The sequence below is a fragment of the Melitaea cinxia genome, chromosome 21 (assembly GCF_905220565.1).
Source record: "Melitaea cinxia chromosome 21, ilMelCinx1.1, whole genome shotgun sequence".
NCBI lineage: Eukaryota > Metazoa > Arthropoda > Insecta > Lepidoptera > Nymphalidae > Melitaea > Melitaea cinxia.
Window position 1 is genome coordinate 8,746,425 of NC_059414.1, and position 24,575 is coordinate 8,770,999.

The 24,575-nt window shown below is 31.3% G+C and overlaps 2 protein-coding genes across 2 annotated transcripts in view; one reads left to right on the forward strand and one right to left on the reverse strand.

Moving 5' to 3' along the window:
• The first annotated feature begins 391 nt into the window (after positions 1 to 391).
• On the forward strand, positions 392 to 3,577 carry LOC123664027 (mediator of RNA polymerase II transcription subunit 24). Its single transcript, XM_045598653.1, has one exon. The coding sequence runs from the start codon at positions 392 to 394 to the stop codon at positions 3,320 to 3,322; it is 2,931 nt and encodes a 976-aa protein (XP_045454609.1). The 3' UTR covers positions 3,323 to 3,577.
• The window catches only part of LOC123664294 (nuclear receptor coactivator 2-like), an 85,628-nt gene continuing 64,630 nt past the window's right edge, over positions 3,578 to 24,575 (reverse strand). Inside the window, exons 7-10 of the mRNA XM_045598885.1 lie at positions 15,348 to 15,501; positions 5,366 to 5,692; positions 4,643 to 5,253; positions 3,578 to 4,320 (exon numbers count right to left, since the gene is read on the reverse strand). Of these exons, the coding sequence (XP_045454841.1) occupies positions 4,274 to 4,320; positions 4,643 to 5,253; positions 5,366 to 5,692; positions 15,348 to 15,501 (1,139 nt within the window). The 3' untranslated portion in view covers positions 3,578 to 4,273. The remainder of the gene's footprint in view (positions 4,321 to 4,642; positions 5,254 to 5,365; positions 5,693 to 15,347; positions 15,502 to 24,575) is intronic.

Below are 24,575 nucleotides of genomic sequence, written 5' to 3' on the forward strand. Positions count from 1 at the left end.
TTAAGGTAGATTATATGAGACATTGTAACTAATAACACCTTATGTATTAACTATATTCATGCAAATAAAGAATTTGATTTAATTTAACGGAACAAATTTAAATAAATGAACGCATTATTGACTTAAAATACTTTTGTTTACTCCGAGTAAAAATCTACCGATTTCTACCGATTTTTCGGAGCCAAATATACCGATTTTTTATTTTACACTTTTGCAACACTGATAGCAAAACTTGCGTGTTGAATTTTGTGATTTGTGATGTTTTAATACGTTGAATTATCTTAATAAAAAGTTAATCATGAATTTATTAGACGATTTAATAAGTTCTTGTGACAAAAAGTAAAACTTTAACCGTGTTGGACGTACTCGTGTTCATATAAATATGGTAAAAATGGATGCATCAAAAATTACCAGTAAGACAAGTTCACTTAAAGCTTTGATTTTGAAAGCCTGGCGTGAAAGATGGACTGATATTCAATGGGGCATAAACATCAAGACTATTCTTCCAAGAGGGGTCAGTGGAGATCTGTATAACTTGGCTGACTGCATTTTACAACAAGCAATGGTAGGCTGTGGTGCCAATCAGTTAGTAATTTCATATCTAAAACATTCCCTGGCGTCACATCTTGTATCTTATGCTGCTGTATTGCAAAGAATAGCGAAATTTGACGCCTTTCACAAACCACACTGTATTCTAAGTCTCCTAGAATTCTTAGAGGGATTTCTTGACAGTATAACATGTCGCAGCAAAATGGAAGAGGAAATATTGGCATTTGCTGTGTCTTCTATCATCTTGTGGCTTTTACAAGTGTACCACTATTCATTGAGTAAGTACCCGGCATCAAATCCTATACAAAGCCAAGAACTTTTGGAAAAATCAACATCATTACTTAATTCCATCATTCATTCAGACTTTCTTTTATCTATGTTTTATCTTGCTAAACAAAATGATCCAGATGAATATAATGAAGTAACAAAAAAATGTCAGGAGATCACAGCATTTATGATGATGAACACTCAATTTAAAGCACCGGTTACAATACATGATACTTTGCAAAAGATTTGTAATATGGATGTTGATAAAATCGCTCCATTGAATAATAAGCCAGAGACAGTGTCTTACTGCCTACAAGCCTTAATAGCAATCTCTGTGTTGGTTAATCCTAGTGCTGATATGCAACAGTTATCTAGCCAGTTAATAATGATACAAAGAATAAAAACTTATCCATTGTCAAGACTTTACTGTGAGTTAATTAGAGCATGTTTTATTTCTTTAAATGATGCAAGTAAAGATCCATCAAAACAAGCCTTGTGGGCTGCATTCACATTTCTTAAATTACCACAAATTATACATTGTCTCCATAACTCGCATGGTACCAATAAAGATGGCGATTATTCTGTAGAAGTGGTAGAAGCTTTTGAGAAACTTTTGCAAAATACTCCTCTTCTTGATGTTGTTGATGCAAAGAATTCATGTAACAGTGTTGTGTCATTGTTAGAACCCCTTGTGAAATTAAATGTGATATCAGAGACTCAACTTGCATATTTTAATCAAAAAAGAGAAAGTAAAGATGTTAAGTTACAAAAATTAGAACCAATCGGTCTTCAAGGATCTGTCCCATCATTTATTACCCGTGCAGAACCTACATTAGCTGGAATGCTTAAAACTATGGGAGGAGATTTCCATAAAACTCAAGAATCATTATATGTAATGTTATGCCAAATTGTTGGAGGAACCACGTTAGATACTTTTCTAGCTGTTGCAACTGTAGAAGGAAAGCTAAAATTATTTGTCTCAAGATTGATAAAGTTTAATGAATTTGCTCTCCTTACTGCTAGTGAAAAAGGAGCATCTCAATCAAAAGTATATATTTTTGATATTTCATTTTTAATTTTATGCTCTATTGTCCAGGATTATGGAGCTGATGCTGTTCTTGAAGAAAATGGAGATTCGTTTTTTGAACAGTGGGTTAGAGATTGCATGCCACAAAAAGGCATTCATAAATCACCAGAGCAAATATTACAAAAATGTGATTTACAACTCATTGACCTTTTTATACATCATTTGAGTGCCCCTGATTTTGACTTTAAGAATACTAATTTAAAACCTCACGATTTGTGTACTAATGTGAGTGGAGTTATAAAAGAGGTATTATTTGCGTGGGAGCAGGGATCAATTTCCTCTGCAGATGTAAAACGTATGTTAGATTCTTTAAGACAAAAAATGGCTTCGTTAGCTGTTTGTGCTTCAGTATGGCTCTGTTCATATATTAATGTTGTACATCAAGATGCATTTATAAAACCATTAAATATGGTACAGCAGTTTTTGTCACCACCAAGTGAAGTAGAATTAGCTCAAATTGATAATTTCAAGGAGAGAGCTATCCTTATGTGTCAAATAGTGAGAAAGATGCAGTATGACGTTCATCCTCCATTGGCACCAAAATCTAAAATTTTACCCTTTTCTCATTGCATTGTTTCTCGTCAACCAATTCTAGAACAATTACAGTTTGTATGGGAAGATATTAAAACTAGAGGGTACTTACACATAGATGCTACTCATATTGTTGAGAGCCTTTTAAATACTGCTGGCCCAGTATGGTTTGTTACAAATTTGGTCAAGGAAATGCTAAAATTTCGATATCAGGATGATTTAGACAGGTCTGTTGACATTATTTTGGCAATGTTCCATTTGAATATTGAAAAATGTACTGAATCATTATTACTACATGTTTTGCCTCAGTATCTTTATAATGCTAAATTATGTGATGAGCTAGTTGAACCCCAATCAGCTATTTTGGCTAGACTTTGTGTGTACAGCATTTATGCAGCACTTGAATATAGTGTTTCTAATAAGGCTAATACCTCTAGAAAAAGACGACATGACGAATCTGAAGATTTAGATTCAATGTGTTCTTCAAGCAAAGTAAGAAGAATGAATGACAATACATCAGACTCTCTGTATTACTCTCAAGGTCAAAACAACATGTCTAGCATTGTTATAAAAGAACCCTTACAAACAGCTTTAGATGTATTGTATAAGTCATTTTCCCAACTAGCTGGAAAGAATGGCGATATTACACCTCAAACACAATTTATATTCGAGTTTTTGGTATATGCAGTTCAGTGTGGTCAGGATAGAGCTCAAATTGTGTTACAGAAAATGCCAAGTGAAATTGTTCCTACTCTAATAAAAGCTTTACCTGATAACTTCAATGTTGGACTAATATTACGCTTATATGACTTGTCTACGTCATATGGCAGAAAAGATACTGCTAGAGATCTGTGCCTCTTGAGAAATATGCGTCTCAGGCCAGAATAGTGTTTTTTTAATTATCAGTCACTAGCAACCCGCCCCGGCCCTACTGTATTTTGCATGTATTATAGAAATAAACCTTCCTCTGGAATCACTATTTACTAAAGAAAACCTGCATCAAAATCTGTTGTGTGGTTTTATAGATCTAAGTATACAGATAGAGGGAAGTGACTTTGTTCGATACTATGTAATGATATTGATAATAAATATATTGCTTGATGTAATTTCCAAATAAGGATAAAATAAAAGATTTATTTTAAATTATTTTTGTTTATTTTCATACTCATTTTAAAAATAAAATTTACACATTTCGCTATTAACAATATAAATTTACAATACCATCTCACTTGATTGAAAGGAATTGATTGAATTGAATATAAAAATATTTGGAAAATTAAATTATCTTAATTTATAGAAATCTAAATAATATTTAAAATTTAATGGTGGACGGAATCAGTATAATATAGTTTTAGACACACTTAACATCAACTTTGTGTTTTTTTTATTTATTTTATTATTATTATTATTTGAAATAAAAAAAAACAGTGTTTGTAATAAAATTCACAAAATTGTATACTCACTGTGTATAAGTTTTTTTATGTTCTTTATTTTTGATTAAATGTAAGTACGAATATTTAACAATTGCACAAAAACTTAAAATTAGACAGGTACTTATTTCCATGAAGACCTGCCTATATAACTTGCAACTTATACTATAAACTTAAAATCTTTAATTATTTACATAAAATATATATACAAATTACGCTACTACTCACATTTTATGTGACGTTAAATTTGTACAATGTCTACATTTTACATTACAATATAATAATCTTAAAAACACATAGATCACAGGAGAGTTCCAGAACTTTTACCTCTTATGTGGGTAGTTTAAATAACTAAAATTATAAGGTAACAATATATTATTTTTTTACTATAATTTGAGAACACTACAACTTATAATGCAGGCTTTTTGGCCACTGGTGAATCTGGATGCGGGCGATCTGTAATTTTAATCAATGGTTAGAAACGTAATACAATTAAAAACTATTTTGTAAATATAGTATAATTATTTAAATACAAAAGTATTAAATTAAATATGCGTAGTATGCGTTTTTTTTTAACGTGGGGCGAGATGGGGTCGCGCTAGCATTCGCCACCTAAATATAGCACCTACTTTAGCCTTTACCAGTACATTGATAAGTATAAAATTGTTCGTATTGAATTATCTTAATTTTGTTTAATCGGGTCTTCTTTTTACAAACTTGCATGTACCTGCATATTTTGATTGGAATGAAAGATTCTATTCATTCTACTTTTACTCACCCATGTGTCTGCGAAGAGTTTCACCTTCCCTAGTTGTATTATGTTCTGGTGGTGTTCTACTCACCCTCATAGGTAAGTTTATTCTATTAGGATTACAATTTTCGTCGATTGAGCTATCATTACTATTAGCGAAAGTCATTCTTTGATTTCTATTCCAAGTTTGCTGATAGGAACTTTCCGTTGTTACTGTGCTACATCTATTGTTAGTGTGAGGAACGTACTGTTCTGGTGACCAATCAAATACAAACGTATGGCTATAATTTTGCGTATAAGCTGACGGCGTGCCAGAAGGTGTTGGTGGTGTGGTTGTGACGTAAGGACTTAAATCTTGATGGCAAACATCGGGAACTTTTTGTAATGCCGATTCGGACCAAGTTGGACTTGGATTCCACTGATCCATCATTTCCGTTTCGGTTATATTAAAGTTTTTTGACCCTGGCCTCCGATTAGTAATAGATGTCGCTGCTATAGCAACCAAAGTGTCACCTCCAAGATTTGATGAAGAGATACGTGGAGATAAGCTCACAACAGGAGTTTTGTCGTCTGATTGCTTTGCTTTTCTTTTAGCACTAGGCTGAGACCGTGTCTCATCCATCCTTAAATTATGATATCTGAAATAAATACTTAATATTAAACTAAAAATGTTTTTCAAATCAGCTGAAATTTGGAAAGATTTAAGCCGAAAAAGAAATTACGTAAGTCTTTTTTATTAAAAAAATATACCTGTTTTCATGGAGTGACACTGAATAATCGACTGGTCCATTATCATGTCTTTCATAAGCATAATGTATTGGCGTTAAATGTGGTGCAACGTGTGGTATGTGTGGTTGTAGACTCGTATTTGGCATCATAACAGCTTGATTTCCATTAATGCAGACTGGCGGTGTCGGTGCATACTGCATGTTTGTTGGATATACTTGAATATCAGGAGGTGGTGGGCCATACATTCTGGTAGCTGCCTCATATGCTAAACCATAATGCAATTTTGATTGTACGGCGTAATAATGGTATAGCCATGGGTTAGCTTTCATCACTACTGCTTCTTGCTCACTGTTAACAATTAAAACTATGATTATCGTCAATGTTACACAAATTAGTATAGAATAAACTTACTATCTGCATGTGTGTGTTCTTTTCAAGACTACTGGACTTTGGTAAGATATTTATTAATAAATAAATATTTACAAAATACACACACGGTCAACTGTTCTTAAAGTAAGCAACTTTAACGCTTTTATTATACTCGTAGGTAACAGTCGACTGGTATGGCTACATTTTTTTTTCGATAAGCATACATATAAATGGTACATATATATATATAAATATGTATATTACACCCAGGCTCAGATGGGAATCGAACCCACAACCCTCGGAGCAGAAAGCAGGGTCACTACAAACTGCGCCAACGGGCTAGTCGTATAATCATATTATAGAAACCGCTCGACGACCGCTCTCTTGTAATGGTGCGTGTGCTGTGTCGGCGGCGCCTGAACTCTGACGGTCGCGGATTCGATTCACGCTCGGAGTGGATAATTGTGTTTATACAAATATTTATTTCCGATCTGGCTGATAGTCCTTTTGGGTATCCCACCATGCCTCGGAGAGCACGTTAAGCTATCGTTCCCGGTTATTATCATGTACATGATTACGGTTATTAAAATGTGTATGAATATATCCGCCAACTCGCATTGGAGCAGCGTATTGGATTAAGCTCTGATCCTTTTCCTACATGTGGAAAAGGGGCCTATGCCCAGCTGTGGGATATAACAGGCTGAAGCGATTTTTTTTTTGTGAGGACTTAAGATCAAAAACTTATTTTTATAATTATGGTATAGGAATCTTTATTAACGATAGGGGACATTAAAGCTTCAATTATTCTCGTAATAGAGATAGGGCTTCTGCCTAAAAATGATACATTTACAGACTACTTCGGTTCAGTTCGATTTCATTTAATTTCAAATTTGCTTTAAAATAATCATCTAAGAAGATACCAACCACACTTTGATACGCAGTCGCTGTTGCAATAGCTTAAGGGTCTCTTATAAACAATAAAGTTATAGGCACGAGAAATACCAAGTTCATATACCACATCGTAGGTACGTTATTCTTAATCGCAACTTATTTTTAAGATCAAAAATACCTTATCAACATTTGTGTAGAAAACATTATATTATTATATGTTTAAAATAAATCAAAATGAATATACAATATGAACTCTTGACAGGTGTTGTTTTCCTTAAATTCCTCGTACTGCAGTATCTTTACTATTGTACAATAAGATGTATTTAAACATACCTAAGAGTTTGTTACATGCTTTGCCCATTAGTAGAACGGAAAATGGGGACTACTAAAGTTTAATGTTTATATTAAGTAGTAATCTACGTCAATGTGCCTTGTATGTGAAAATTATTTTACAATGAATAGGCAAGTGTAATGCAAAAGATTACGGTCGATTCAAATTATTCTTGTAGATAAGGGCTTGCAGTCGTTAAGCGGTCAGGGATTATTCAAGGTAAGGTTTGAAATCGTCTTAAAGTAGGCCTTTGTTTTGTTGGATTTTATGAAATTTATAATTTTATTGTTATAATCTGTTAAGAAATTAGAATTTATTTTGTGTACTTGGGCTTTTTTTATCTTAAAAAAAATGGTTTTAAATTTATAACAACGAATTTATGACGAAATGTCTGCGACGCTGAAAATTTCAAATTGGCTCGTATTTATTATATAAATAAACGGCTTAATTTAAATATATTTTACGTAAGTGTAATATGCATATTTTAAATTAAAGTGCAATAAATGAAAGAAACTAAACTCAGAGACAATTAAATTTGACACGGTATAACACTACTTTATGGTATACTTACTCAACATTAGAATTAAAAATAAAAAATAAACGTAATTTACAGAACAAAATATTTTGGTATTTGAATATACCAGTTTTAGTTTTTCAATTTAAATATTTAATTAAAAACTATTTCTTTTGGTTTTGTTAATCAAAATAATTTATTGTTGAAAATCCCTTTTACGCTGTACAGAAACAATAATGTAATTGACGCCACTGAAGTATTGAATTTGTGGTTCTAAAATAACCTTTAACGTTAACTCAAGCTTTCAACCTTTTAGATAGTGGATGCAGGGAAATGTCAAATAGTTGGACTGAGTCCTGGACTAAAGATACAGTCGGGTGAAAAGGTTTTGGAAATTGATATGAAATAAATGTTAGATGTTAATTAAATAACATTCAGAAATAAAATCGTGTCATTTATCATTATATATTTTTATCCTACCTATTTAGATAAAGATAATCATCGAAATGTACGGATATGTGTATAGCTTAGCTTCCGAACGAGTTTTTTTTTGTTCGTTATTGTTTGGTAAGGCTTGTATGAAGAAAATTAAAAAATAAATTGCTGTATTCACGAAAATAAAGTATGAAACGAAGTTCGTCGGGTCAGCTCTAAGAAAATATTTTTCTCAGTGAAGGGTACTGGAAATGCGATAAAGTAATGTAAACGTATCACTTGAAGATGACAAATCTATTAATTTAACTGTTTAATGACATAAGACATGAGACAGTCTAAGTATACAAATTAAGATTAATGGCATTTCGTAGCTTTTAACCTTTTAAGGCTTCTGTATGCGACATTACTTACATCAAAGTTTAAATATGTTTTGGACGACGACAAATCGTTTAGCATTCGTAGATAACCGAGAATCAAAGGGTAAGAGGATAAGCGAACTCAGTTTACACACGTTCTGCATAAATAAACTTGACCTTCATGAATTACTTAAACGTGATTTAATACCGTCTTTATGTAGGTACCTGCTATAAAAAAAATATTTGAATATTATTGGCCAAGAATTTGTAAACAATTTGCTGCGTTTATGATATCTGTTGTTATTATTAATACTAATTATATTTTCGTAAATATAGTATTGGTACGATATTTAAAATGTTTAGAAATGTCCATGCAGCATGATGAGAAATAAAAACTAAGTATATGAATAAAAATCTCGTTAGTGTATCGTTATGTATGATGGTGTAGTGTAGTTAATCTCTTAGTACTAATTTACATTATTAAAATTAAAAGTCTTCAAATTATGTAGCTTCCCATACGAAAGAATGAAAAGGAATCACGTTTACATGCGAAGTAATACAGATTGTGATCTTCATTGAAAATTCTCATTTTTTTCGACTAGAATAGTAATGTGCGTAATCTTGCCCTCGTTATGCATAACCGAGTTAATGGAATGTCTGGAACTCGTACCGTCTGATCCGCACGCCAATTTGTGCGTCCGCATCGGCCGAACGCATAAATCTCCGCGACATGACGTAGGCGGTTGACATGTTGACAATTTGTTGTCGTTCAACCAAGCCACATTGGGCTACATGTGTACCTACAGTTATCGTACGGATTTATTAAGACGTTACGACATATAAGGCTATCCGTAATAAAACTGCCTTTTAAAGGTTATACTGACATAATAAATTAAACGCTTTGAGATATTATATAAATACTATTATAGGTGTTTGTTATGAATGTAATAGAATGTGGCTTTCAGAACTTATGTCATATATTATAGAGGGTGTAATGTATGCGTTAATATCACAGATAAACAAAGCGCAAGTTATTATTAAGATATATCACACAAGGAAGATTATTAAAGGCTACAATATTTATCAGAGGAAAGCACGAAGCAACATGAGTAGGTTGCGCAAGAGCATGTGCAGAAACGTGACAAATGACGCAATCCCATGAACAATGCAACCGGGCTTGAGACCAGATCACCAGAGTGGGTTTACTGTATCAATCTTTAAAAAGATGGTTTAATTTTTAACATTTGAGATGATCCGGAATCCAGAACTAGAAGCTGGATGTTAAGACAGTTGGACGTTTTCATATCGTTTCAGTAGTAAGAAAGTTCTACTTGTAGCCGACAATTGTAAGTTAGATTTCGGCTCGAGAAGATTTTTTTTATAAATAGTTTTTTTTCTGGCCTGGGTGTTTATCCACGTGAGTCTCCCCATCGTGCTTCGGAAAACTTTTAAAACCCTCGGTTCGATTGGTATCATATACCTCTACCTATTTTAGGTATAATTCTGTGTTGAATTATTTCAAAACAAATCTTTCTTTTTTGATGAAATGAATGAAACTCTACGCGCTTGTAACTTACGCCAAGTATTAAATAGCCTAGGGCTTGCGCCCTCTGTACTCGTTGATTGTTTAGGTCACTCTGTCACCCACTCGCATTTATATTAATTTAGATTTACTATCACAAGCGCCTACTGACGATTAATTTGAGGTCTTAGTCACTGCTCTAACGCATAATGAGCTTGTTCAGAATTATCTGCTAAATTAATAGTTGCGGTAATAACTGCAGGCCGTGTTGTGATAAATTTAAATGTTCTAAAGGGTGCAATTATGCTGGACCTGAGTTCGAATTAATATCTAATGTTATGTGCAAGATAATTTTACCGATAAATTTCAACTTGCAATAAATGGCAACTTGTTTAATCAGATAAATTAATTTTAATCGATAAAATGCTTTCTAAGATATAGTAAAAGAATGAGAGTGAACAAACACTTCTCATTTATATTTTTGTCGTAATTTATTTGAAAATACCTAAAAGATTGTATTTATAGTCCAATATCTGGACGACGACCGATTGTTTATTAAACAAAGGATGTACCTTGCATTAAGTCCATTATAATAACGATGATATTTGCTCTTATTTCCACAAGGCAAGGTAAACGCTAGGCTGCAATATACAAACATGATAGATCTAACATTCCACGGAATCAGGTGTTTTGGTGCATTTTCGCGCTATAAAATATTCTTGGAAGTAAATTCCGCGCCATCGATCAAACACGAAGCTTGGCGCTTGTTAAACACCGTTTCTCACATCACAATAGCCTGTGCGGGCATATTTCAAACCATCCCGATAGTAACATCGGATCGGCCCCGCTCTGACTTCATAAATCACCCCCTTACAATATTTATTCGTTACAACCTTTACTACGAGTTTTCGACGTCTTGAAGTTCTTCACTAAAATTAATAATTTACAATGAATAATTCATAATTTAGTTCTGTTTAGACGTATTTATTTATCACTGCAACGTTATTCTAAATGGACCAATACATCACAATTGTTGCAAATTTTAAAGATCATAATAGTCAGTTTTAGATGCTGCAATGTTTTATAATGTTAGATATTCGTAAGTTTATAAGTAAAAGTTGTGATTACTTACTACTATAACACATAATGAGAATAATGAAACATGATATATAAATTATTTCAAGCTTGCCGTGTAACAAATGGTAGGGGTGTTCTTGCGAGCAGTTTTAAGACGTCATCTACTATTGATCTCTCAATAGGGAAGTTTGTAAGTGACCGTTTTGAATTATGGCAACCATTTTTCATAGCTTTGCTCTACCGGAAATTATAACATTGTTTAATAGATCGACTTTAAAGCCAATTAGCGTAGCAGACGCCACTTAGACCTTTTAAAAAAGCATTAGCACTAACTGCATGCTGGTAAACTGCACTACAAATCTTACTCGACTTTAAAACATTACCTTATGACTAGCGTTTAAGCTTTTGAGAGAACGGTTAGACTCCACATATTATCTGAGTATTGCTTGAATTTTTTTAAGGTATTTCACACAAAATTTTAATTCGTAAATACTTTTTTTTTTCATACATAACATGAAATTATATTCTACGTGAAAGCCTTGAATCAGAATCGCTATACATAATGAATCACCAAAAGGTACGTACGAGTATAACTTCCGAACGATTTTGGTTCTGTATTATCAGGACAAAAATTTATAAAAGAATAAAATAAAAGTATATTCACGAAAACAATATGGAGGTACGAAAATCAACGGGCCAGCTAGTTTTTAAATCATTACATTGTAACAATTATTTTCGGTTGTTAGTGTAATCAGTGATAAATTTTACGACACAGTTTAAATTTTTAAGTATAGTACTCGTAAAAATTATCATTAAAAAATATTTGCATATTTCCATCTTATACCTTGTTATCCATCCATCTTATATATATTATGTATCAACGTTTATCTAAACAAGTCATTATGTAGTTAATCGCTCAGTATTGCTCATCTTCAAATTACCGTGAAATTGTTCACATCGTTAAACAAATAAAATTCCTAACAAATTATATTCAATTATATGTTAAATTAATAATTACAGACGTTTCGTATTATTACAGACGTAATCACATTGGGGCTTTGATTCATAAGCATTAAACTGTTATGTTAAATTGTTTAGACGAGTAAAATGGTTATTGAAGCCTACGGTCTTCGGTATTATAGGTTTCAAATTACATATCCGTGTGTGTAATCGATTGCATAGTATAAATTACATTATTACATTTTATTCAGTTTTTTATACTATATAGGTGACAACTAAACGAAAGGTCCGCCTATAGACACTTGCAACAACAGAAGCATCGCAAGCTCGTTGCTTATCCTACAATCAACCATCCCTAGGAGCTCTGGGTACCTTACTCTCCTTAGGAACACAATACAACTTGATAGTAGTATTATTTAGCTGTGCAACTGTGTGTATGTGTGTGTGTGTGTGTGTGTGCGTGTGTGGCTGTTCCAAATTTTAAGCAAAATATCTTCTGCTGTGCCCTTCGCATATATCGCAATAAAAGTCCACGGGTTGACAGTGACATAAGCTAGGTTTCCATATGCGAAAATGATTCGTTTTCTAACCGACTTCCAAAAAAGGAGGAGGTTCTCAATTCGATTGTATTTTTTTATGTATGTTACTTCAGAACTTTTGACTAGGTGGACCGATTTCGATATAAAAATGTTTAATCGAAAGGTGGTGCATGTCATTTGTTTCCGTTTAAATTTATTTGAGATCTAACAACTACTTTTCGTCTAACTTATATCTAATAATGTATTTTTACTTGACTATTTTTTTGTCGACCTACGTTGTATTATACCGCATAACTTTTTACTGGGTATACAAATTTTGATGGTTCTTAATTTAATCGAAAGCTGTTGTTTACCATGTGGTTACATTTAAATTTCATCGAGATCTGATCACAACTTTTGAGTAATCTTTAATAACGCGTATTTACTTGACTATTAAGTCGGTTTTTTTTCGTATGCGAGCAAACACAATTATTGTTTACAAATTGTTTAAAGCATGTGGCTTCAGGAATCATAACAATTGATTCTTGTTTCAGTAACAGATCTTCGTTATTGATAAATGTTGTATCTAAGTACAGACATTCTCTTGGATTTGTTTAAAAAATTTTGTTTTGTGTATTTATAACATAGCTTTTGGGGTATTAAAATTATTCGAGTAATTTTGATTATAAAATTCTTCTCAAGGTTTTACCAAATGCATCTTTTGACATAAAACGCGTATACTTAACATTTAACTACACGTAAATGTTTACTTACGGTTGTGTCATCTCATTTGTTTGCATTTAATCATATTTATTTTGTATGTTTACCATTATTTATAATAATTATCGTGAATTTAATTCTCATTTTATACATCACCAACTATAATCGTGTCTACAAAGCTTGATATTAAAAAATATATATTATTTGTCTTTCGTAGTACAGCTTTAATTGCGTTTAACTCTATTTAAACAAAGGCCAGAATATCATTCGATTTAGATGGTGGTAGCTCAAATTCTGGAAAAAAATGTTAAATAAATAGGAAATAAAAATAGGACACTAGTTTAATATGTTAGTTTAGATTAAATATTAATATTAAAGTTGACTGGTACGCAAAGCTAAATGACTTCAATCCGCCAATTGGTTTTATGTGTTTTATAAAGTTAGGTAAATAAATCAACATATATTTTTAAAGAAAAATTGGTAAAGTGAGTGTTGAGTATTAAAAAATTTAGAGTTTTATACGTGGCACAATATTTGAACGATGAGGTTCTATATTTTGTAACCTTTTCCATGGAGTTTTCACAAAATTTCCTTTAATTGTATTTTAACCTTTGAAGTGGGTTTGATTGATACTGTTTATTTTACTGATTGTAATAATACTTAATAATATAAAAATATAAATTAATTTTGTAATATTTGTAACCTTAAATAGGTCAATATACATCCCAAATTATACTATGTAATAATAAAGCGACATACTGGAAACAGATAAAAGATCCAGAATCCTTAAAATTTGTGGCTATATAACATTCGCTACACTCATGTACATATACATTTTATAAAGAGGTAATGTATTGTCATCAAGACAAACTATAAAAATCAGTTTTAAAATTATAATTTTGACTTAAGTTTATTGTGTTAAGTTTATTCTGACATTTATATCAATAACTAGCGACTTGCCCCGGCTTCGCACGGGTACAATGGCTGCTACTATCAACAACAAAACATATGTTAGACACCTCTAAAATTATCAGTGTTTATCTACCATATCATGCATTTATTATAAATATAAACCTTCCTCTTGGATCACTCTATATATAAAAAAAAACCGCATCAAAATCCGTTGTGAAGTTTCTTTGATCTAAGCATACATAGGGTTAAAACAGACAGCGGGAAGCGACTTTGTTTTATACTATGTAGTGATAACTATTAACAATCACATAATATGTAAAGTTTGTTGTGAGATGCTTAAAGATAAAAAATATATATTAAAAATATAAAAATTTGTTTTAATTAAATTTTTTGCGAAACATTTTTTTGTTGATCCTTTTTTTGAAATGACGTTCTTTTGTAATTATTTATCATTCAATCATTAAAGAACAATAAAGTTAATAAAAAAGAATCAAAACAAGTCTTCTTGATGCGTTGTAAGCATTTGTTTTTGCAAGCCCGTACTACATTCAGGTACGTACGAGTATTTTAAATAATAATTGCAGACAGCGGTAAAGATGAAGTGATTTTACCCTTGATCGCTAGATTGCTGTGGTTTCGATGTATTAATGGCCAATAAGAGATACCAAGGGAAAGGGCGATTACGTTGGATGTTTTGAGTGCTTTCATGATTTAGTTCTCATAATTTAGACGCAGCGAGTGAGATGTTACTTGTGAAATTGCCTCGAGTTATTTAGTACGAAATTTGTATCGGAGAGCAATCAATTAAGGGTGTATAATGAATGGCTTTATTAGTGTCAAATTATATTCTGTTTATGACAAATATATGTTAATTTACAAACTTAGTTCGATTTGATGATTATGAAATATTGTTTAGAATGAATTTGAATGCGCATACATTATAGATAATGATATGATAAATTATATTTCGAATTATTTATTGTTTATTTGGTTATTAATATATATATATATATATATATATATATATATATATATATATACATATATATATATATATATATATATATGTTTTCTTTATACTTAGAGCCACTAATACCGATTGCTGATAAAGCTTTAGTCGTAAGTTAGGTACCTATATTCGCAAGCCGTAAAACTAAAATAGGTATATAAATATAAATATTAGATGGTACAACAGGCTCTACAAACTGTTTCACCTCACGCATCAAACTATCGATCATTAACTGGCGATCACCACAGTATTTCAAGCGTCTGCTTCCTATTAGTCTCCTTAGTTAGCAATCTTTTTTTCATAATAAGATTATGAAATTTCATACTTACGGCTGCCAGCGGCCGGCAATTATTCATTGTTTTTCTCAATACTAGTAATTATATAATTACCTTAAAACCTGATTGGTACACACAATGACCGGTCGCTGCGAATTTTCCAGGTTGTCCTTGAGCTGCAACACCGCGTGTACCCAGAGGAACTGGCCGCAACGTCGCTGTAACCTCAGCAGTGCAATGCACGACCTCTCTTGCTCGGACTGCGTTACTGGTAACAAATAATAAAAAATGGTACCTTAATGTTTTCTTAGGCGAATATAGCTAACAACTGGAAATTAGATATACGTTAAGAATACGCAAACTTAAAAATATATATATAAATTAACGAATAAATTTTGAGTATTTATAAATACCATGGTTCGGATGTTTTAATTTATATTGTATTGTTAATACTATTTTAAACTTATCCTATACTGTTGTCAGATATTTTTAAACAAAAAACAAGTCAAGTAAAATCTTGACAGATAATTATTTTTTATTATTACCCAGTGAATCAAAAACACGTGTTATTCCATTCTATCAATATTTTTTTTATAAAATCTCAAATTTATTACTTTGTCCGTCAGTTAACAAAAGATAGATAACATCACAAATACTATCCGAATGAATATAACAGACATTAATCAAAGATATTAACACTTAATCGAAACTGAATTGTTATAATTGAATGTAACTATTATGAGATCATTGTTATTAAGCGGATTATCGACCACACTTCCTAACAAGATGACAACCTCCGCGACTAAACGTCATAAAGCTTGTGATTAATGCGTTTAATATTCGACTTTAATCCCAGTGAAAAAGGTATCATTTTCTTCGCTCTAAGTTTTATCACAATGATCGTTTGATTACGATTTTACTACGTCTTGAAAAGGTTTCGTTCAAAGTTGACTCTTACACGAGTCATATAGTATTGAGAGAGGAGATATTTTAGGAAGAAGTGTTTAATAATAATAATACGTATCAAATATGGAAATCTTCAAATGTCTAGTAACGTAAAAGGAATGAATTTGTTTATTGATCAGTAACGACATAAGAAATCAAGTCTGAGTTATCGTTTACGTTTAAGTTTTCCTACATTTTAAAGCCTATGCTAATATTGTAATGTAATTAAATCACGGTATGTATATTAGTATTAAAATATGAATATTTTATGATCTGTTTGCGTCTTAAATCATTTTGTACGTGTCACTGTAATCGATTTAATATTTACATATACATACTAAAAATTAACTAAGAGTTTTCTTAGACGCTATGTCGTCTACACTTTTATAGGTAACAACATTGTAGTTTGTTATTAACTAGTAAACCAAAACACTTCCGCCCTTGTTTATTTCTTTTACTTCGCTTTCATGTGTTTCTTTCATTAATAAAGAGGTTGTATAGCACGAAATATTTTGTTCAGATTTATAGACAAGTTTAAAAATGCTTAGAAACAGTCGACCTTATGTGTATCATATCGCAGATCCATTTATTTCCCATACATATGTATCAAAATTTACTGTAAACAAACCGTTCCGTAACTGTAGACGCTTAAACTGTGTACTAATTTCGCTATCAATGACTTATATAGACTATACAAAATTAAGTACATATTTATCTTTTAAATACGACATTCATAATTCCAGAGGAGTTTAGATTATCGTTATTATTTAGCTGCTTTGGTTTTGCATGAGGAATCTTAATTTAAAAAAAAAAAACGAGTGTTCTTTAGACCATACGACTGAAGTTAAACTTCGTTAGCAATAGGCCTGCACTTTATCTTAGATATACGAAACGTAACTGGCTGTGAGAGAAAGAGAGAGAGAAAATGTGTGCTCGCACCTCTTTCTCTTGCTCCGTTCACCTAACTGATCACACTTTTCGTAACGCTGTCGCCACATATTCACCAGCTTACTCTTCAAGTCAAGCATGTGTAAAAAAGTTTTTTTTTAAAAACATAAGTTAGAAACTTATCGTAAAGAAATTACTCCAATACTAAAAGTTACCTCGATAAATTCTTTATGAACGAAAATAATTAATAATATATCAGAACAATAATTTTTACAAGCTATTTATTCAATGGAGACACCTAAGCAATTGTATTAAATCATAACGAATATCGTGAGAAATTATTAAAATCGCCATTTAAAACTTGATATACATAAATTAGTAAAGCAAATAAGCGTTTAACGAGCTTTCAAACTCGGTTCATGTTCGAGGTTTCGCGACCGTCGCATGAAACGGGGCTGTAATAAATATTGATAATACGGTGACCCCAGCAGTCGCTCTCGTAACCATTACGTCTATAGAAATAAGATCTATTTTATAATTGTAACCCGGATTGTGTCGCCGTATAACCTGAGGTCGCAATTAAATATGCATTCTATTAGCTTTACAGGACATCCGTGTGGGTTCGTATTGGACCTTCAATTGCCTGTTAATTGTATTTAATTCAATATATTATTGTAATGCTTAATTAATTAAAAATCATAGTCGTAAATAAAAGTGATTTATTCATTGTGTGTGGTCTACGTGTACACAGCGCGCTCTATACAGTGAAATGAATGAGAATTATATAAATGATGTAGGCTATAATTTCAGTAGGTATTCTGAATATAATAGTAGAAGGTATACCGTTAATTTATATAACGCAAGAGGCTTGCTTAGTGATTAAGGTAAGATTTTATTTATGGTAACCGTAGGTAATTATTTTACAACAGTTAAAATACAAATAAAGTTTAATTCTAACACGTAAAATTTTTGTATTTTTTTCTTTTCTTAATTTTCATTATACTCGCGCATTAGATTTAAAGACTGACATATCAATAATTCTTTGTTCTTTTAAAGATTATAATCACTGAAGCCCTTGCCCTTGCGTATAGCTTTTTAATTTTTTGTTAGGCATTGATTAGTGCGGTGTAAGCGCTGGAATCGACTGTACGTGTGTGTGTTTATCGAGTATATCGGTCCGTAAGACCGACCCGAGTATAGTTGTTAGTATTTGACATAATCTACTAATTTTTTTTTAAATATTACTCAGTGAAAAGTAGCTATTAATTTGCGTTGTAATTATACACTGAACAGGAGGGTGAATCATCAGACGAAATCGAAGAGGTCTCGCACCCATCTGTAAACTACTATGGCGGCAGAGATACAACAACTAGGTGGAACAAAAATAATCCGTATTCCACTGTTATAACAAGATCACAAAACATCGTGACGATTATTGTAGGGATAAATAATTATATAAAAGCTAAAAATTGACAATATAAAATGAAGACGCAGGAAGTTTCAGAATATACTTTGCCCCATCTAAAAAACCGAGCTTTCCTTTAAAATATGCACAGAAAACTAAGACAGAGGCTACTAGAAATATGTTGACTTGATAATCCAGAATCTTTAACATACGTCGTTGTTCATTTTGTTCGTTAAAAATGCAGTTAGGGTATGATTAAATTGTTACACTTTACATATACCTACCCGAATAATATTTATTTTTACGATTTTTATTATTTTGCATTCCTTAGTCAATTATATGTCAGAGTTAATTTTTAATTAATACTAGAAAAAAAATAGTTTTCTTATTTAGAAGACATTTCTACCAAATAAAGTTTAAGTTCTAATATTCTTTAGTGTTTTTTATTCACTTATTCACACACCCTGTTATTTAAAATTAATAAGAATAATACTTCAAAAGTATAATATTAAAATAACACAGCCGAGATTTTATCTCGGTCGGAGACACCATGTCCGAGCATATGTGAAAAGCTTTTCCGGGCGAGTATACGAAGGTTAAAAGAAAATGGTCTAGAGGAGATAGCAAAGTTCTTTTTATCAATCTTCTTTGTCAATGAAGTTTCTTCAACTAAAAATATATAAACAAAGTTAATTAGTATTCTTTAAACGCTTATTACCTAGTTCAATATACAGCTTGGCTTAAATTACCTTATGTTCAGAGATTATTACATTACGTTCAGAGTACAAACGTTAAAGACATAGACCTATGCCCACACTAGTTATAGTACAGAGCCATCACAGCAAAAACTTTATTAACAAAATAATCGTGGGCGTAAACTGATTTATACCTGCTATAATTCCAATGTTATCTTATGCTAATAATTACTGGAATACCCACGAAACATGCCAATATCTGATTGCAATGATCTATAAATCCGCTGTGACAGTTAATAGTCAAAGAATGGCATTAAATGCTTATATCGTTTGAGATAATCTGTACATAACACTAGTACGGTACTGGAATGGTGACGGCTGTACTGTTCTTAGGTTGGGACTTCCACACAAGTACTATGGCAGTCTAGGAAAATAGTACTAAATGTACTAATACACACATTCTTAAGAATAACTTTGAAGTGTTTCGTAGCATTCTTAAAAAAAATATTTTTGTAAAACAGCATATAACAACATAGTATATGTGTGTTCTGTGTGATATCTATATATACGAGTATATCAAATATATAAAATTCTCGTGTCGCGGTGTTTGTTGCCAAGCTCCTCCAAAACAGCTGGAACGATTTTTATGAAATTTTGTGTGCATATTGGGTAGGTCTGCGAATTGGCCAACGTCTATTTTTTATACCCCTAAATGATAAGGCTGACCACTCCTAAAAATTTTTAAATTTTTTTGACAATTTTTTTTATTTTTTATTTTATTATGATTTAACATTGAAAAATACACACAACTCTTAATTTTCACCCTTTTACCACCAACCCCTATTTTTTCGGCTCAGCTAATATATACAAGTATATACCTACAAGTGTGTGGTTAAAGTAATTGGAAATTGTAAAATACATCTACTGTAAGATTAGCTTGTACAGAATTCGCTATAATTATTTATGCATCAATGCTTATATTGTACAAATTAAGATTATTTTAAAGCAAAAATTGGATTTGTTACGAAACTAATTTTATTTTAGAAAAATATGCCCACTAATAATATTTTCCTCTATAGTTTGTAAGATGCTTTAAATTTTCGTTGTTCAGTTCAAACTGTATTCGTTTCCAAACCATTAATGGAATGAAATATAGACTGTGTGTTGATTTTAACGAGATAGGTAATCCTTTCGTAGATAGAAACATGGTAGGTAGATAAACTGCTATTGCGTTTAGTAATTGATAATTTAATTTTAATTTAGTCTTTGTTCTATTTGTTCTTTGTCCTATTTTTTAATTTTAAAAATATTACGTAAAATTTAACAAGTTGAATATTTCAATTATTTTATGTTTCGGCGCAAATTTTGCAGTTTTACGATTTTTAATGTAGTTATAGATTTTTATAAATTACTATAGATGTAACTGGCAAAAAAAGCATGCTCAAATATATTTGCAAACACAAAATACGAGTACAGATCAGATCACAAATATGGTATCGAAAAAAGAACTTACTATTAGCAAAATATGATACGAAAATTTAATAGTACCAGCATTTTTAAAGCTTATTTCATGATAAAGATTGTAAAATAACACGCTTAAAACCGACTTCAAAAAAGGACAACATATTTTTGCACAATTGTGTGTTGTTCATATGCGTGAAATTAAACTTTTAAATTTCTTTCTTCTTGAATAATATAGATGTATTACGTATTAAATAGCGATACGCTCAACTCATGACAATAGAGATATGATGGTAATATACAATGAAAAGTAAGACTTGAAAACAATAATACATATATACAAAGTTCAAGTTAAGGTCACTGCACACCGGACGATCCTTGTCGATGCAATTATCAAATTATTCGAATGACGACTCGAACTAGTACGATGGACGCGTAGCCGAATGGACATATTTTGTATATCACCAATTTATTTCTGCTATCACTTTTTGTAAAATATAGCAATTTAGACTCTATAGTAAAGGACTAAAGGTGTGTGACGAGTTTAAGAGAAACATGTAGCTTGTGAAGAGTAATAAGGGTTAATGCCAGACGGTTATTTGTGCAATCTCGAATGTTAGTTTGAGAGTCAAGAGAGATTGACGACTGCTATGATTGTGGTCGGCTTCGCTAACTAGTGCGCTTATCTTCAAGTTACATTATCTATGTGTGTATTCCAAAGTGGGTTTGATTTGCGACTATTATTTTCTAAGTTCTACCTACGCGTATGAATGGAGGTAGGCAAATAAATCAAAAGTAAATCATTATAATGAATATTTATAGCTAAACACCGTTTATATTTTTCCCTGAAGTTTTAATGTATTTAGTTATTCTGACTTTGTTTTTAAATACTATAACAGTTGTTTATTATGACTTAATTATGCTGTCTAATCTTCTATAATATAAAAATGAGTCGCTGAATGTGTTGCTAAGCGCAAAACTCGAGAACGGTTGGACCGATTTCGCTAATTCTTTTTTTAAAATATTCCTTGAAGTACGAGGATGGTTATTACGGAGAGAAAAATTTAAAAAAAAAATTAATAAAATTAAAGAATCGACTGTTAGGCGATACGAAGTTTGCCGGGTCAGCTAGTATTTTTAATACTTCTGTGTCTATCTATCGAATTTGTCATTTATTTTGTTTCGTAATTTTCTTATATAAAGCCTGTTTTCACTTTAAACGTGCAACGGAAACGTCTTCACACCCTCGTCATGTTCGAAAGTGTTCCAATTTTAAAGTCACGACATTATAAATTTCACGTGTCGTTGTTTTGCTAAACAATAGAGTGCAAAATTGTCAACATTTATAGGGATATTTTAAAATTGGTATGTTTTATTTGATTTAATCGCTCACGTAGAGGCAAAAGTACATGACAGTCACGCGTGCTAATGTGTCAACTTTCTCTCGATCGTGAAGGGTTAAATTTTAAGTTTCTATTTTTAGGTTATCTGTGCTAACATGTGTCAAAGACATGCATTTATCGTACGACACATCAACGATGAAGAAGGTATTGGGAGACTTTTACTTTTCTAATTTAGGCACAAATAAACAAGCCTTTAAAACATTTATTCATACTTCAGTGATATTTAAGTAATAATAATTCATCCATTAAAAGTTCAGTTTGTAATTTATCTAAGGTGATTTTTCAATTCAATAAAATATCGTTTAATAAAGTAACAACTATAAATTATTCAATTTGATATAATAATAGGTAATTTGGGTAAGTGAGGCAATGTTATTAATCACAACTATTTGATAAATAGTAACATAAATCAATTAGGGCTTGTCACAGCCTTAGGCCGTGATTGACAGGTGTCTAGATCTCATAAATAGAGTATATGCTGATGTGCTTAGTCAACAACTATGAATTATGGTAATTTATTTTAATATTTTTGTTCAAAATACATATGTAACAGTTTACTACAAAACGAGAGTTTAGGATAAAAAAATGACGGCAAATAAGAAAATTATTGATTTTGTCTTTGTAGTGTTATTAACTTACTTTGATACTTAAAATTAATGCTATAATGATTTAATTTAGTTTCAATATATATTTTTTTTGTCGAAAAGCCAGCGGTGGCAGATACATATAAAAGAGAAAATAAATTGCCGTAAACTGAAATTTATTCTATTTTATTACGTAGCCTGTGATAAAGCAACAATTGTAAATAATTTATAAAAATGCTAACTTAGCATCAGGATATTCAGGAAAGTTTTCTAAAGACAACGTCAAATAAACATTTTTAAGTAAAGAAAAGTTATAGCTCGGTAGTTGGGGTTAGGGACACCATCCGTTCGGTTCGTCTCAAGTTTGACTTTGTTTGTAACAGACTTCTGGTTTTCGGACAGGTTTTGGTGATCTTCCCTAAGAATTTGTCATACTATTCGGAATTTTTTTTCGGGTAAGAAACCCACTTAAATAAAAATGTATGTGCAATAATACAAATCTTCGTTTGAAATCCGTATAAAAAAATTACTTACGTACATAAAATATGGTCTGCCAAGCGCACTCGGAGAAAACTTCATCAAAATATTCAGTAAGTTGTCGATTTATATTAATAAAAAATAGAACATTTTCCTTCCATACAGGGCGAGACAACGTAGTAAATAATAATAAAAAAATGGAATTCGAAATGAGAGCTATAAAACTTTACAACCTCTTATTGTCTTCGAAATAAAATATAACCGAATGGTGTATATATAATAAATTTTTACAACGATTATTGTTTCGAAGTATTGCAGAACAAATCCGTCAACAATTCATATAATATTTTATTAAACAGTTATTTGTAATGCGATCGAATAGATTCCGCTAACGGCCGGAACATTACAGAGCGTTTAGCATTTTACTATCCACATTTAGAAATGTTAAAATGGGTATAAAATAACGTGGGAAGGCGGGTTTTATTACTTTCGGATTTTAAATCTGCTGAAATATAAGTATTATAATTTTCGTTTCTTTGATGTGTGTAAATATGACTGAATACCTCAAATAAAAATTAGTGCTAAAAATACTAACGTAGTGCTAAACCGAAATAAAAATTATTAATAGAACTAGATTTATAATTAGAACTACTAAAAATCATGTCAGGCCTCAACGTTAGAACTAAGAAATTTTGTCACTAAAACAAATTTAAAAAAAATTAAAAAATAATTACTTTTCTCAAATAGCCAGTTCTAAATATCGAAACGTTTTGAGAACTTTTTTATTTCATTTTATTTAATATAACAAAAGTATTACTTGTAAATTTTTACTTGCATATTTGGTTTATTCCTACGAAAAAAAATCTGTCAAGCTTTCAAATCTATTACCGTTAACTAATATCAGCCTAGCAGTAGATTTTAAAGGTAACCTTTAAACAAATGGCTTTATTCGACTTGCTTTAATGTTTCTAGGTATTCAATAAGCGATTGACATCTTACCTTCACCAATTTTTTTTCTAAGACCGATTATAGGTGAAGGCCAATAGTAAAAGTTACCAGCTTTAAAAATCCTTGATTTAATTTTAGGTATCCTAGTTCCTTTTTGTACAATTGATTTTTTATTTAACCTAAGCCGCGCCTACAGCTAATGGCTTTTGTTATCATGATTTTCATAGTAAAAATAAACGCTAATTGTATGTAGTCACGGCAAAAGAGAATTAGTTCTAGATAGGAACGGAAACAAAGGATATATTTGCATGTACTTAAATGAAAAAGTAATTAATTAATTGGATGTTAATATGATCGTATTGCAATGGTCGATCAATATTACGTCTTGCGTAATGGCTGCGTTTGACAGTTTTAGAAATTGTAAGCAAAGTGAATCCTTTTTTGAAAAAAACAGTAGAGTTGTAGTTATATTATCACCAGTAATAGGAGGGGTTTAATCCAATAAGATTACTGTATTATTAACAAGAAACAAAACA

Coding starts and splice junctions, on each gene's coding strand:
- LOC123664027 (XM_045598653.1), top strand. CDS start 392: ATGGATGCATCAAAAATTACCAGTAAGACAAGTTCACTTAAAGCTTTG.